Below are 15,146 nucleotides of genomic sequence, written 5' to 3'. Positions count from 1 at the left end.
GGCACCGGGTCGTCAGGCTGGTCAGCGGGCACCGGGTCGTCAGGCCACGTAGGATCATCAGGCCGCATAGGATCATCAGGCTGGGTAGCGTACACTGGGTCATCAGGCATCAGGCTGGACAGCGGGTACCGAAGCGTCAGGCTTGACAGCGGGCACTGGGTCATCTGGCACGACAGCGGGCACTGAGTCATCTGGCACGACAGTGAGCACCGAGTCATCTGGCACGACAGCGAGCACCGACTCATTTGGCAGAATAGCGGGCACCGAGTCATCTGGCAAAATAGCGGGCACCGGGTCACCAAGCTGGACAGCGGGTACCGAGTCATCTGGCACGACAGCGGGCACCGAGTCATCTGGCACGACAGCAGGCACCGAGTCATCTGGCAGAATAGCGGGCACCGGGCAGTGGGATATCCAGCCAGTTACCTGACCCAGGTGGTGGAACATTTTTTCTATTAAGGACTGTTTGGAGCGTCCTGAGGCTGCTCCTTGAGGGGGGGTACTGTCAGGAATGGACTCGCCACTGGTGGTGCTGTGGCTCACTTGCTCTGTGGGCTGCAGTACCAGCTCCTACCAGAGGGTGCTTTCAGCAGCCAGGGTCTCACTCCTCCAATCAAGCCATTACCTGAGGCTCATTGCAGGAGGTCTATTTAAGCAGGACCAGGCCTGCAATCAGTGCCGTGGTGTTTCCCATGAGCCCCTGTACCTGGTATCCTGTGAATCTTCTGTTGCCAACCTGTCTCCTGTTTAACCCCTGGCTTGCCTGACCATCCTTCTGCCTGATCCTCTGTACCGCGCTGCCCATAAGTTACTGAACCCGGCTTGTGACCCTGACCATTCTCTGCCTGCTGCTCCGGTACCTCGCTGCCCGCACGTTGCTGACCTGGCCTGCCTGACTACGCCTTACGCTACCAGACGATCCATCCATCCCGCACGGATCTGTCCCTGTTACCAGGTCTGCCAGCCTCTTCACGTCGGGCTCCTTTCCCCGCACACCTCTGACGACGCTCTCTACCATTGCCGGACATACTCAGGGGTTGCGACCTGGTCTCAGTCTGCTCCAAGTCCATCCCCACCATCAGGGGCCCTGGTGAATAAGCAGATTGGGACTTAGACCCCGCGCCCTGAGGAACCCCGTGCTGTGGGCTGCTAGAGACGCCGCCAGGCGGTGCCTAACAGTACCAAACGTCCTGCCTGACCATTCCACCTCTCCAGCCCTGACTACACCTGTGTTCCCACACATTTCTGGTCATACCCGGATCCCTGACACTACCTCTCTTTTTATACATGACCAGGAATCTGCTGGCTTTGGACTTGGATGCTCTAGCTATCCCCTGGTCCCAGTTCAGGCTAGTGTATGCCTTCCCTCCACTAAGCATTCCACCTCCCCTGCTCCACAAAATTGATTGAGATGAAGACAACGATTCTTCTGACACCTAACTGGCCTAGAAGGACCTGGTGCACAGACCTCCTTAGACTTATTGCAGAATATTCTTGGCCTCTTTCCCACAGACTGGATCGGAGAGTTTGCAGGAGTCCTGCATGGCACCAATGATCTGCTGATTGCTGGTGCAATGCTTTCCAGCCTCCAAAAAAAAATAGCAAATGCACTTTTTTTATATTTAATTTTTTTTCTAAGTGAACTTATCCTTTAACTGCATTTTTGTTGAAACCCAGGTTCTAACGCACAGAGGGGTTTCTGAGTCTGTCATTTCTACCTTGCTCTGAATGCAAGAAAAGTCATATGCATGAAGATTTATTATCATATCTGGAAGTCTTACTTTGCCTGGTGTGAGAGCAGTCTATTCAATCCCAGAGATTACTCTGTACCTAGCATTTTGGCCTTCCTACAAACAGGTCTTGGACCAGAATCTAGTTCTCAGCATCCGAAAAGGGCAAATTTCGGCCCTATTCATTGTTTTCAAAAGACCCCAAGCTCAGAATTCCCTCAAAAACCTTTTATCTAAGGTGTTTCTCATATCTGGCCTTGTATTCATAAGGAAAAAAATACAAGGCATTCTATGATTTGCGGAGGTGCCAAGTGAGCAACAACGACCTCATCCCCAATCCCCACCCCTCCAGTGTGTCAAGGGGAAGCCACTAAACAGAACCCCCAAGATAATGACTCTCAGTAAATGTAGTGCAGACTACTACAGTCATTTACAGCATCACCCGTGACCATCTGGATATCAGATATGCATACTTGAGCAAATTAAGCTGGCCCAATGCAAGTGCAAAAAACATAATTCCCAAAGCTCAGCTTTAATGCGAATTCATTTGAATAGGCTGCCAATGGATCTACAAAAGTAGGGGTTTGGGCTCACTGCTACCATGGGTTTGATGCATATCCCGCGAGTTCAAGATTCGCAGTCCTTTTTTTTACAAACCATAACGCACTGCATAGCCTTTGAACTATGGCCAATAAGATCAGAGGGCCAATAAAGACCTTTTGTTTAAGCCTCTAGTCTCACTATAAAAGAGGGGCACAAAGCAGCCATAATATCAGTGCATTGGAAACTGTAGCAGGGAAAGCATAGGAAAAAATGGCAAAGTTGCTGCCCTGAAAACAATTTTTCTGCTGTAAGGCTTTCCTTTAAAAAGTGGGCTTTTGTTTCATGGGTGATATTTTGGGATTTTCAAACATTCACATGTTACCGACCATCTGTTCTTGGATATGCCCTTTGTTTGCAGTGTGCCAATGCATCATTTGAAAGAAAAAGTTAAGTTCAAGAACAGAATACACCTAAATGACCTTGCATTATATCACTCACATTCACTGCACCTCCATGCCCATAGGTAAAATAAAAGTTAGGAATAAACCATTTAGACCTACTATCTCCAATTAGAACTGTCCTGCTTTTAGACAATTGTACACTGTAGTAATCTCTGCAATCTTTGTTTTTGTAATAAAACAATTGTCTGTGCTCTTTGTCTATAGTAAAGTAGGACCTAACCTTGCTCAATAAAATTGCCTTGCTGCTGGACAATTTTACCTTACTGTATCATCCATAGTATCTTAATTCTTGTAGTAGAAACACCTGCCTTGATTCTTTGTCTTTGGCACATTTTGGCCTATTATCATTTCTACTGGTCAGTCTTACACTGTTGTTTTTTCTGCAGCATCTTTATTCTTTAAGTAAAGCCACCACCTGTGCTATCTGGCTCTAGTAAATTTAGCTGTAACCTTGCCATTTAAAATAGTCTATCTGCGGGCCAATTTTACACTGCTCTATCACCCGTGATCTAATTATTAGAGGCTAAATTGACCTTCTGAATATAACAGACTATGCAGCTGGCCCAGCAGATATTAAGAAACTGTGCCTCTTTGTAAAAGTTTCTTTATTTTATTGTCATACTTTTACGCCATTTTGGCACGCCTAGAAACCTGGATGAAAAACTTTGAGTTAGCACCCCCCACATCCTGCCTAGTCACTAATGGTAATGCAGGGAATGAGCTACCAATGGTATTCATGTCCTAGCAATAAGACAGGATATGGGGGTTGCTAGCTCTGAGGTTTTTGTCCAGGTTTCTGTTGGTACCCAAATTTCTCTAGGTATGATAATAAAATGAATGAACGTTTTACAAAGCTGCACAGTTTTTAATATCCGCTTGGGCCCCAATGGATATTAAAAACATCTCATGGTGCCCAAATTCCTTACAGGTATGACAATAAAATTAATGAACACTTTACAAGCTCCACAGTTTTTAATATTCACTGGGGCCCCTTGACTGGGTAGGCTATTTTTTGGAAAGGGTGAACTTAATCTTTAATGGGAGCTTGGTAGAAATTGGCCCACAGCAGGACAGTTTTAAATTAGTAAGCACAGGTAAAGCTTCAGCAAAAAAATGGCTAGTTTCATCTTCCAATCACAGAAAATCTATTGCTGTTGATGAAAGTATGGGTTGCTACCTGAAAAAAAATACTTTTTTCATACTGAATCAGACTGAGGTGCTGCTGTATGTAAGTCGAGAAAATTGTAAAAGCAAAACATTAATTCAACAACCAACTATGTGCTGCCAGTGTATGCAGTCACTGAGACTGTCCATGAAAATTGTACTTTACTGTAACATTATATACTTTAAGGCTTGTTGTTTAAATGATTTTTGTATTTTCTATGTTGGCCTTGAAGGTGCATGAAAAGACCGTCTCCCCACATTATTGCAGCATCCAGCTTCCTATGCTTTTTTTATATCAGTAGTTTGCCTCTTTAGCCCTAAAAACAGGCAGAATTTAAAATCAAGATTCTCCATCTGTATATTTCAATGGGATTTGCCTCTAAGTTTGGGTTTGCCAAACTCTGAACAAGATTCACTAAACCTTTGGCAAATAAAATCAGGAAGAAAACGCCCATAACTAGAGTGCTTACAGTTTTGTCATCCATTACCAGTATTCTAGTTCTCCTGTCCGTTATGACATGATATTTTCCAAAGTCCTGTTCTGTACCATTTTTCTAATCTCTTTAGGCTTAGTTTACACAAGCTTCTTAGAAAGGTGTTTGAGAAGTGTTTTTCTAGCTTTAAGAAAGCCTATAAAAAGGCCTCTCCATGTTTCTAGAATTTTCAAATATTCTACACATGTGACCAAATAAATAAACAAACTAAGTGCAACACTGTGCTCCTAATTCAAGTGGACAATATAATATGTGACTAACGGTCCTGTTATAAACTGCAGGACTGGTGTCTCAAATAATCCTTCAACACGTGTAAATATACACTGACCCCCATTAAATAATATCACACACTGCAAACGTGATTAGTGTACACAATAAAGTGACCAACTTAAATACATATAAATGATTTAAAATAATTTTTTCTTAATAAAAAGTTCAGAAATATTTTCAAATTTGTGCTGCACGCAAAAACAGCTCATGCAAAAGTGATGAAAAAAATGTGATGATTTCTTGTGATGGTGTCAACACACTCCTCTTGTGGCTACAACGCCCCCTCACCTTCAATCTGTGACCCAAAGGGCCGCTAAGCCTCCAAGATCACTCTTAGATCTTTCTCCAGTATTGGTAAGTATCCTAAGTATTCCTTCCGTGGACCCCTTCACAAGTGGATCAATACTCAAGACCTCTCAGGACAGTATCATCAGCTAAATATACCACTCACCATAGGCCATGATGAGTGAAAAAAAGATCCCTCATAGTGTAGTAATATAGTATCACATCAGCCTCTTTATTAAATAAAAATGCCCACTCACTTGTAATAAGTTCAATTCTTTTCTCTGAACAGCAACAAAAACCGCATGCATGGGTGTACTGCATGGGTTAGGACTCATCTGGGTGTGCCAAGATGGCACCCGCGCCAGATGTACGTCACCGTGGACCGGAAGCTGCGTCATGGCATATCTACTCGTTGCGTCACTATGCCACGTGACTTCCTCAGGATATCCAGAAGCCACAGGGCCCCATACAGCCAACTTGACAGGGCCCTCTACCCCAAGAAAAACAGTTTACTATGCTTTATTTATGAATGAACACAGTGAGTGATCAGTACCAATCGGTCATTGTGTTCAGGAAAGGAAAGGGCTGATAAATGTGACTTATTTACTGGACCCTTCCCCCACTCTCCATCCTGAAGGATCCTATTATGTGCTTGCAGCTGTTGGTGAAAAGGAGAGGAGGGAAGTCGACAGCACTGCAAGGGTGGGGGCACAAAGGGGAAACTGGCAGGGTGAAAAGTATGGGGCACAGGTAGGGTGATGGGTACAGTGAGGGGGCAATTACTGGAACAGATCCCCTGTATGGCTTACTCTGCAGTAGCTGAAAGCAAGCAGAAGGGAAAAGAGAAGAATCCAGATTTCAGCTGCTGCAGGGAGAGCCATACAGGGGATCAGTTCCAGTAATTGCCCCTCCTGCCATACCAATCACCCTCCCTGCCCACATCCGATTCACCCAGCTGCCTGGGCCCCGTACAGGAGGACTCGTGGTACCCCTTTATCCACGGCCCTGCCTGTACAGCCTACTAGGCATTGTTAGTTACCTACTGTATGTTTGATAAACATTTCAATGGACTGGTACTGGCCACTGGGACATTTTCCAAATACCTGTCCTGTACATATATAGCATTTAACAAGCATTTGAAGAGTGCTATTTTTCTGATTAGCAGGGTCCCATCATAGAGAGAAGTGCTTGGAAAACTTTGGACACTATGTAAACTCTTCAAAACACATTGCTAATGCTACCAAACTTGTAGGGAAGTGTTAACATTTTTGGGTGTCAACATCAAACTTAGACAGAGCCTAAGCACTAATGAGGTGGTAGCTTTTCAGGTACTTTACTGCCCAATTGTACTCACAGATTTGAAAGTTGCAAATGATCACCAAGCTCTTCTTTTACATCATGGACAAGAGACTGGACCATATTTCTTGTCACTTTTCTGCTGTCATCTTCCAATTGCACTTGGTGCCTTATCCACTGCCAGACCTAGAACAACCAGCAAATTAGAATTGCTTCCCTTATCCATTGTCAGATCGAGAACTACCAGAAAATTAGAATTGCTTCCCTTATCCATTGTCAGATCGAGAACAACCAGAAAATTAGAATTGCTTCCCTTATCCATTGTCAGACCTAGAACAACCAGCAAATTAGAATTGCTTCCCTTATCCATTGTCAGATCGAGAACAACCAGAAAATTAGAATTGCTTCCCTTATCCATTGTCAGATCGAGAACAACCAGAAAATTAGAATTGCTTCCCTTATCCATTGTCAGATCGAGAACAACCAGAAAAGTAGCATTGCTTATGCACTGCCAGATTTAGAACAAGCAATGCTTTTCAATGTGGTTTATCGCTTACATATTCACATTTGCAGTTTTGAATAGTTTGCTATTAACTCCATCTGTTATATAATAACACTTGCTAGCTTGGGGGTGTGATGTCTCTTGCACTATGCTATCACATCCAAACTCGCCCCCTCTACCCCAAAAAAAAATTTTTATGTCGCAGTCCCCATGTACAGAATGCAAACATGCACATTGGTTGCACATGCATATGAAGCTGGTGATTGTGCTGCACATTATGTATCACAGCACCCGCCAAAGCAACAGCAATAATTCTAGGGGTCATCATTTATACTTAAAGGGTAAGTTAACCTTTATACAAGAGAAAAATAAATGCACATTTTTTTTGCAGGTAAAAAAATGTGCATTTATTATTTTTTGTTGCAGGAGTCTGTAAACCATTGCACCAGCAATCAGCAGATCGTTGGTGCCATGCAGGGCTCCTGCAGATCTGTCAGCTTATCTGCTTATGGGCAAGAAGATATCCTGACAGGAAGACTCAATGAACTACCACAGCGCTCCAAAGGGCTGTGGCAGTTCATTGAGAACTACAAGGTGACAGCCACTAAGGCTGTCGGGATTTGTAGTTTCCCATTCACAGAACACTGTGAATGAGTGACACGGCTGGGCCGCTAGCTGTCAAAGCGGGGGAGCAGGGGCTGGTCTAATCATAACATGTTACACCCTGAATATGGATGTAACATGTTATAAAAGGTGAACTTATCCTTTAACTCTAAATTGATTGGCTGTAAAGGCTTTTAAAGTGTTGTCTATGGACACATTTTTAGACTTCATATAATGGTATCTATCTACTCAGTGCACCCTCATTGTTTTATATTTTACAAAAAAAAATGGAATTTATATTGTGTATGTGAGCATTAAGATAATTTGAGTGTGGTTTTTTTTTCACCAAAAATTTATAATAATATATAAAATATATCAACATATAATTTGGAGGGGGGGGGGTAAGTATGCTTTCACATAAAAAATGTGCATTTTAGTCTATATGTGCAAAATAGAAAATGACTTTTGCGATGAAAGGTTTAAAGGGAAATAAGAGCGTATTGTCAGTGACTGTGTTTTGGGGCACTTTTTCCAGAGAGTATTCTTGTATCACCTTTACATACTTGCTATACCACATTCTCACTTACAAACATGTCAATTTAGTGGGGAATTAATGAAAGCAATTTGTGCGACAGCCGGGGCCCATGTCTGTCTGGTGAGCATAATTTACACATTATTTCTGGTTGGTTTCTCTGTCCTGTGTATACATCATGTGTCCAATCTTGGAGATATATATATATATATATACAGTATATAATCATATCTTTTTTAATGGACAGACAGGGCAAAGCAATCTTAATGCTAGCCTCCACGGCTCTTAATACTTACCTTCCCTCTCCTGCTGATCTGTTCACTTATTGGAATGAAGACAGGTAGCCTCTTTCTCTCTCTGCCCAACCCCACATGACAAAGTTGCATGCCTGAGCTACCAGTCACCAGCGCTTTTACAAAGGAGCAAACAAAGTGAGTCAGATGCTCCCAATACATGAAAGTACTGGGTATTTCACTTTACTTCCCCAAGTGAGCATGGGTGTAGGTATACTATCTACAGAGGCAGTGCTGGGACAAGGTCATCCAGTGCCCAGGGCAAAGATGCCAAACTGTACACCCCCCCATTCCTGATGTGCAAGCTTATGAGACCCTACACCTAGTAATCACTGGCCTACAGTAAACCATTTTGCCCAGGGCAGCTGCCCTTCCTGCCCACCCCTTGTCCCGGCCCTGGGTAGGGGACATTAAAGTAAATCTCTTCACTGCCTTGTAATCAATGTATATGTTCACTGTAGAGAGAAAATATAACCAGCATAAGGGACCCACAGACGCAGCATATAGCCTCCCATTGCAAAGAATAACTGTATGCTACTATATAAGGGTTTAGCTAGCGCTCGTGTAAGCTTGTGTATGTTCACTGTTGCACAGCTCTAGGTTCAGGCTGTCTGCTTTCTAGATTGTACAGCGAAACACATTGCTCGAGTTTATGCAAACACTGGATGAAACCCTTGTATGTTAATATACAGCCATTCTCTGCAATGGGAGGTGGTATGCTGCACCTGTGGATCTCATACACCAGTTATTTATGCTCCATGCATGCTGTATGCCTTCTTGAGGCCATGTGCGTTAAGCCAAACTCTAGGCACCAGAAAAAAAAAATAATTTTGCAGTGGATCTCCCTGCACTGCAAGGGTTAAATGTTAGGGTTAGGTCTAGGGGTCGAGAAATATGCTGTATATTCCTTGTATGCTGACATCATCACATATAATGCAGGGCCAATAGTTTTGTACTGTATGCCTGGCCACAGTCCAACACGTCAAAAGATAATTATTTTTGTCCTTTCTTCTACCTTCTTCAGAGAGCTCAACTTTAAAAGTTAAGGTTGTGTTAGGGTCTAAGTGTTAAGGGTTTAATTTCAGGGTTAGGTTCTTGGTTTAGTTAGTTAACCGTGAAGGTTAAGAGATAATATAGCAAAAGCCAAAATCTTTTTTTGGTTAAAATAAAACATAGGAAAGAAAAGGAGACAGGTATAGTTAAACCCGTTTTGTTTGGCCTATTGGGAACATTTCCTTTCACTTACTGTCCTGTTTACATACAAGGACAATGGAGGAATTATGCAAGCATGAGAGGAAATCTCCAATGCATCCACTGAAAGGATTTTCCCTTTGTTCCAGAATCAGTGACAACTATACAGTTTAGAATGGATAGTACTTTTCTATCACTTACAGTTCTGGTCACCGGGATAAATAGTGAGGGTAATTCTACCTAGTGGAGACCCAAGCAGAAATAAAATCCTGATGTTTTTTTGTTTAATCCATTCTTGCCCTATCCCAAACTAAGAAAGAATGGCTTTAGATACAAGTTAATTTTAGAGGTTATTTTTAAAGTATAACTAAAGGCAAAACTTTTTTTTTTTTTAGTTTTGGACAGGGGTTAGAGTGGAGAGGGATTTGAATACTTGTCGTTTATTATTGCTGTCTATGCCCCGGTTAAGGAGTTTCACCCTTTCTATTTGTCCTGTTTGACATTATCATTGAAAGTGAAAGTAAAAGAAAATCCCAAATTTTGGGTTGTAGCCAGAAAATGAATAGAGGGGAAAACTAATGGGGATACAAGTTCCTATGATCTGGAGGCCCCCAAGGAATCTCCTTAATTTCAAGTATTTCCTCTCTTTTCCTGTTTTGGCTTTGGAACAGGAAGTGAAGGGAAATCTTCCCAATGGGACACAGATGGTGAAATAAAACCTGACAAGGGTTATAACCCTAGAACTCTCTATCCAAAATGGGAAAAAAAGTTTTGCTCTAGTTCTACTTTAAAGCTGTGATGGGAAGGCAGGGTGGGGGGAGTAAGGATAGGTGCAGTTGCAGAAAGCTTTATGTTCTTGACCCAATGGAGATTCATCTCTATGGAAGATAAAAACTACACCAAGGATGAAGCAAGCAGATTTTTTTATGCACTTCACCCACATTGCACCAAAACAGAGTCATGAATGTACCTTGGGGCCAGGGGTTAGTATTAAGAGGTCAAGACATGCAGGGAACTTTTTAAGCTTTCTTTAGTACTAAACTCTATCACCAGGTTTTCTGCATTGAAAGCCAAATGACCATAATTAACAGGATTTTAAAATGGGCAGCAACATTAAAGGGGTTGTTTGTTAACAAGTTTTTAAGTTTTAGCTTAAAGTGATTCTAAAGTTTCATTTTTTTTTTGTCAAATAACAAGTATGTCTGCAAAACCACTGCACAGAGCAGGTAATTATAAAGAGCAGCCTGGATCCTCCTCTTCACGGGTCCCCCGCAGGCACTCCTGGCTCCTCCTGTCTGTCGGGTGCCACCATAGCAAGCAGCTTACTATGGGGGCACCAGCTGCTCTGTGTATCCATTCACACACGGAGCCACGGCTTGGCCCTACCCCCCCTCTACTCATTGGCTGACTGGCTGTGATTGACAGCAGCGGAAGTCAATGGCTCCCGCTTGCTGCCTCTAACACTGAGGAGGCAGAGACCCAGGACAGCCGAGGCTGTCATTCACATTGCTGGATCGTGACGAGGCTCAGGAAAGTATTGAGGGGGCTGGGGGAGCTGCTGCACACAAAAGGTTTTTTTACCTTCATGCATAAAATGCATGAAGATAAAAAACCTTCAGCCTTTACAACCACTTTAAAAATATCTCATCTTCCATTGATCCCCTCATAAATGTACTATTTACAGAGAGGCGGGAATCTAAAATCAAACATCAATTTTATCACAATCAATATTTAGATTCTTCATAGTAGGGTAACTAAACCACCTTCTCTTCAAGCTTTCCCACACTTGGTTTAGTGTTTTAGAAAATCACAGATAAATCAAAGTTGAGTAAGTTGAAATGAAACATAATGGAAGGTTTGGAAATATACTGTATACCAATTAGTTGTACTGTCAATGATAATGAACACTTGAAGAGAGGCTTGATTTGAAATGTCCCGGTCCAAGGCCATACTTGATAAACATAAGCAAAATTGATAGTTTATTAATGCTACAGTGCCTTGAAAAAGTATTCATACCCCTTGAAATTTTCCACATTTTGTCATGTTACAACCAAAAACGTAAATGTATTTTATTGGGATTTTATGTGATAGACCAACACAAAGTGGCACAAAATTGTGAAGTGGAAGGAAAATGATAAATGGTTTGTAAACATTTTTACAGATAAATATCTGCAAAGTGTGGCGCATTTGTATTCAGCCCCCCGGAGTCAGTACTTTGTAGAACTACCTTTCACTGCATTTACAGCTGCAAGTCTTTTTGGGTATGTCTCTACCAGCTCTGCACATCTAGATAGGGACATTTGTGCCCATTCTTTGCAAAATAGCTCAGGCTCTGTCAGATTGTCAAGTCTTGCCACATATTCTCAATTGGATTTAGGTCTGGACTTTGACCGGGCAATTCTAACACATGAATATGCTTTGATCTAAACCATTCTAATGTAGTTCTGGCTGTATGTTTAGGGTCGTTGTCCTGCTGGAAGGTGAACCTCCTCCCCAGTCTCAAGTCTTTTGCAGACTCTAACAGGTTTTCTTGTAAGATTGCCCTGTATTTGGCTCCATCCACCTTTCCATCAACTCTGACCAGCTTCCCTATCCCTGCTGAAGAAAAGCATCCCCACAGCATGATGCTGCCACTACCATGTTTCACGGTGGGGATGGTGTGTTCAGGGTGATATGCAGTGTTAGTTTTCTGCCACACATTGCGTTTTGCTTTTAGGCCAAAATGTTAAATTTTGGTCTCATCTGACCAGAGCACCTTCTTCTACATGTTTGCTATGTCCCCCACATGGCTTCTTGCAAACTGCAAAACAGGACTTCTTATGGCTTTCTTCTTGCCACTCTTCCATAAAGGCCAGATTTGTGTAGTGCATGACTAACAGTTGTCCTGTGGACAGATTCTCCCACCTGAGCTGTGGATCTGTGCAGCTTTTCCAGAGTTACCATGGGCCTCTTGGCTGCTTCTCTGATGAATGCTCTCCTTGCCCAGCCTGTTAGTTTAGGTGGATGGCAATGTCTTGGTAGGTTTGCAGTTGTGCCATACACTATTCATTTTCGGATGATGGATTGGACAGGGCTCCAGGAGATGTTCAAAGCTTGGGATATTTTTTTATAACCTAACCCTGCTTTACATTTCTCCACATCGTTATCCCTAACCTGTCTGGTGTGATCCTTGGCCTTCATTTTGCTATTTATTCACTAATGTTCTCTAACAAACCTCTGAGGGCTTTGCAGAACAGCTGTATTTATACTGAGATTAAATTACACACAGTTGGACTCTATTTACTAATTAGGTGACTTCTGAAGGCAATGGGTTCCACTAGATTTTAGTTAGGGGTATCAGAGTAAAGGGGGCTGAATACAAATGCATGCAACACCTTTCAGATATTTATTTGTAAAAAATGTTGAAAACCATTTATCATTTTCCTTCCACTTAACAATTATGTGCCACTTTGTGTTGGTCTATCACATAAAATCCAAATAAAATACATTTATGTTTTTGGTTGTAACATGACAAAATGTGGAAAATACAAAAAGGGGTATGAATACTTCTTCAAGCACTGTATATTGCCATTAAAGTGACATTAAACATTTTTTTAAAATAAAATAACGGACATTGTATACAATGGTTTTGCACATAGCAGCCCCGATCCTCTTCTTTTGGGGTCCCTTGCCGGTGCTCCAGGCTCTTTCTCTTTGGCAGATGCTCGCCCCTGAGCTGCCCTCTCTGCATCTATTGACACAGAGTGGGTGGCTTGGCCTCACCCCCAGCTCCCTCATCACAACATTTGATTGACAGCAGTTATCAGTCTGCCCAGTGAGGAGGGAGAGAGCAGCAAGAGCTGCTGCATTTGTGCACATCACTGGATTGGATGGGGCTCAGGTAAGGATAAGGGGGGGCTGGGGGGGTCTTGCAGTACAGAAGGTGTTTTTTACCTTATTGCATAGAATGCATTAAGGTAAAAAAACCTTAAGGCTTTAGAACCACTTTAAATATGCCTCATCAATACCAATATTACTAATATACCTGTTTATAAATATACCTGAGATCGGGATATTTCAGCTGTGGCAGAATCCTCAACTTTTCCATTGTAGAAGAAATGACCATCGCCTAAAATAAAAAACATATACCTAGATTAAATATATGTGAAAATATACATAAATCAAATATGTTTCTATTCTATTCAAATTGTTTTTCTGTAAAAAAAAATATAAAACAAAATAAATACAGGAATTTCCATAAAATATCCATTCAGGCTAAACAATAGTATATAAAATAGCATTTTGTACGACTGGAGAGAAGTACATGTCACAGAGCTGATATCTACAAAACTTACAGGACATACATTATTTTACAAATCTTTCCTAGAAGAATGCATAACATACTGAAAGTTATAAAGTATTATTATTATTATACAGGATTTATATAGCGCCAACAGTTTGCGCAGCGCTTTACAGTATAAGGAAGACAGTACAATTACAATACATTTCAGTACAGAAGGAATAGGAGGGCCCTGCTCATGGAGCTTACAATCTATAGGAAGGGGGAGGTGATACAAAAGGTGATAGCTGCGGGGGATGATCTGGCGGAGGTGATTCAAGTACAGTTCTTAGGTGGATGTGGGGTAGGCTTCCCTGAAGAAGTAAGTTTTCAAAGATCGCCTAAAGGCAGACAGGGTGGGGGCTGACCGGACATGCTGTGGTAGGGAGTTCAAGAGGATGGGAGAGGCTCTGGAGAAGTCCTGGAGGTGAGCATGGGAGGAGGTGATGAGGGAGCTAGAGAGGAGGATATCATGGGAGGAGCGGAGTGGGCAATTTGGGCGGTATCTGTGGATAAGGTTGGTGATGTAGCTAGGGGCAGTGTTGTGGATGGCTTTGTAAGCTGTGGTTAGTATTTTGAATTTTATACGTTGGGTTAGTGGAAGCCAGTGCAGGGATTGGCAGAGAGGGGCAGCAGTCGCTGATCGGTTGGTAAGGTGTATGAGTCTAGCAGCAGCATTCATAATAGACTGAAGGGGGGATAGCCTGTGTAATGGTAGACCAGTGAAGAGGGAGTTGCAGTAATCGAGGCGGGATATAACCAAGGCGTGGATAAGTTGTTTTGTGGTGTCATTGGTCAGGAAGGCCATATGTAAAGTACTGTAACATATTTGATATCTGCTAAACCAAAGAAAATATATACTGCATGAGGTTTTTTTTCAATAAGATCTGTAATATGGTAAAAAAAAAGTTCAAAATTTCTACAATTTACAAACAAAGTTGAATGATTCATCCCCTATCAGACAGCTCAGTCCAAAGTTTCAATTAGAAAAAGGCAGACTTGATGCAGGCTGGCTTTGTCTGATTGACACTAATATAAAGCTTGAAAACTAAATGGAAAAGAAACAACAAAACTGACCCAACACCATTATAGGTTTTGGTTAAACTGATGTTTTGAGTTTTGATTCTACATGCAGTATAGGTACAGGTTGAAGTGATTTGCTGTCTAGATTCACATTTTCAAGCTGTCGACATTTTACCTTTAAGCCAGGCATCAATGAACAGAATGCCAACAGCTATGTTATACTTCAGACCAAACAAAGTAACTCCACCCTAAACACAAGAAAAGGAAGGGAATGTTAAAATTAATAACCAGACATATAATTCACATACAGTAATTGATACAAAATATTCTACAGCCAAATGTTACACCCACCGTTTAAAATCTATTTTAACATTTGTCATTTAAAGATTCCTGATAATTGACTTTATAAATGACCTGGCACTTGATTCCTATGAAGAACTA

The 15,146-nt window shown here is 42.0% G+C and overlaps 1 protein-coding gene across 1 annotated transcript in view; it reads right to left on the bottom strand.

The window, feature by feature from the left end:
• Positions 1 to 15,146, bottom strand: part of LOC149449057 (ureidoglycolate lyase-like) — a 49,835-nt gene that overhangs the window by 6,625 nt on the left and 28,064 nt on the right. Inside the window, exons 12-14 of the mRNA XM_089693902.1 lie at positions 14,881 to 14,953; positions 13,405 to 13,472; positions 6,302 to 6,429 (exon numbers count right to left, since the gene is read on the bottom strand). Of these exons, the coding sequence (XP_089550028.1) occupies positions 6,302 to 6,429; positions 13,405 to 13,472; positions 14,881 to 14,953 (269 nt within the window). The remainder of the gene's footprint in view (positions 1 to 6,301; positions 6,430 to 13,404; positions 13,473 to 14,880; positions 14,954 to 15,146) is intronic.

The sequence above is a fragment of the Staurois parvus genome, unplaced genomic scaffold (genome assembly GCF_062004578.1).
Source record: "Staurois parvus isolate SC_StPar_1 unplaced genomic scaffold, SC_StPar_1.0 ptg000639l, whole genome shotgun sequence".
In the NCBI taxonomy this organism is placed as follows: domain Eukaryota; kingdom Metazoa; phylum Chordata; class Amphibia; order Anura; family Ranidae; genus Staurois; species Staurois parvus.
This window is presented reverse-complemented; position numbering and strand designations above follow the sequence as displayed.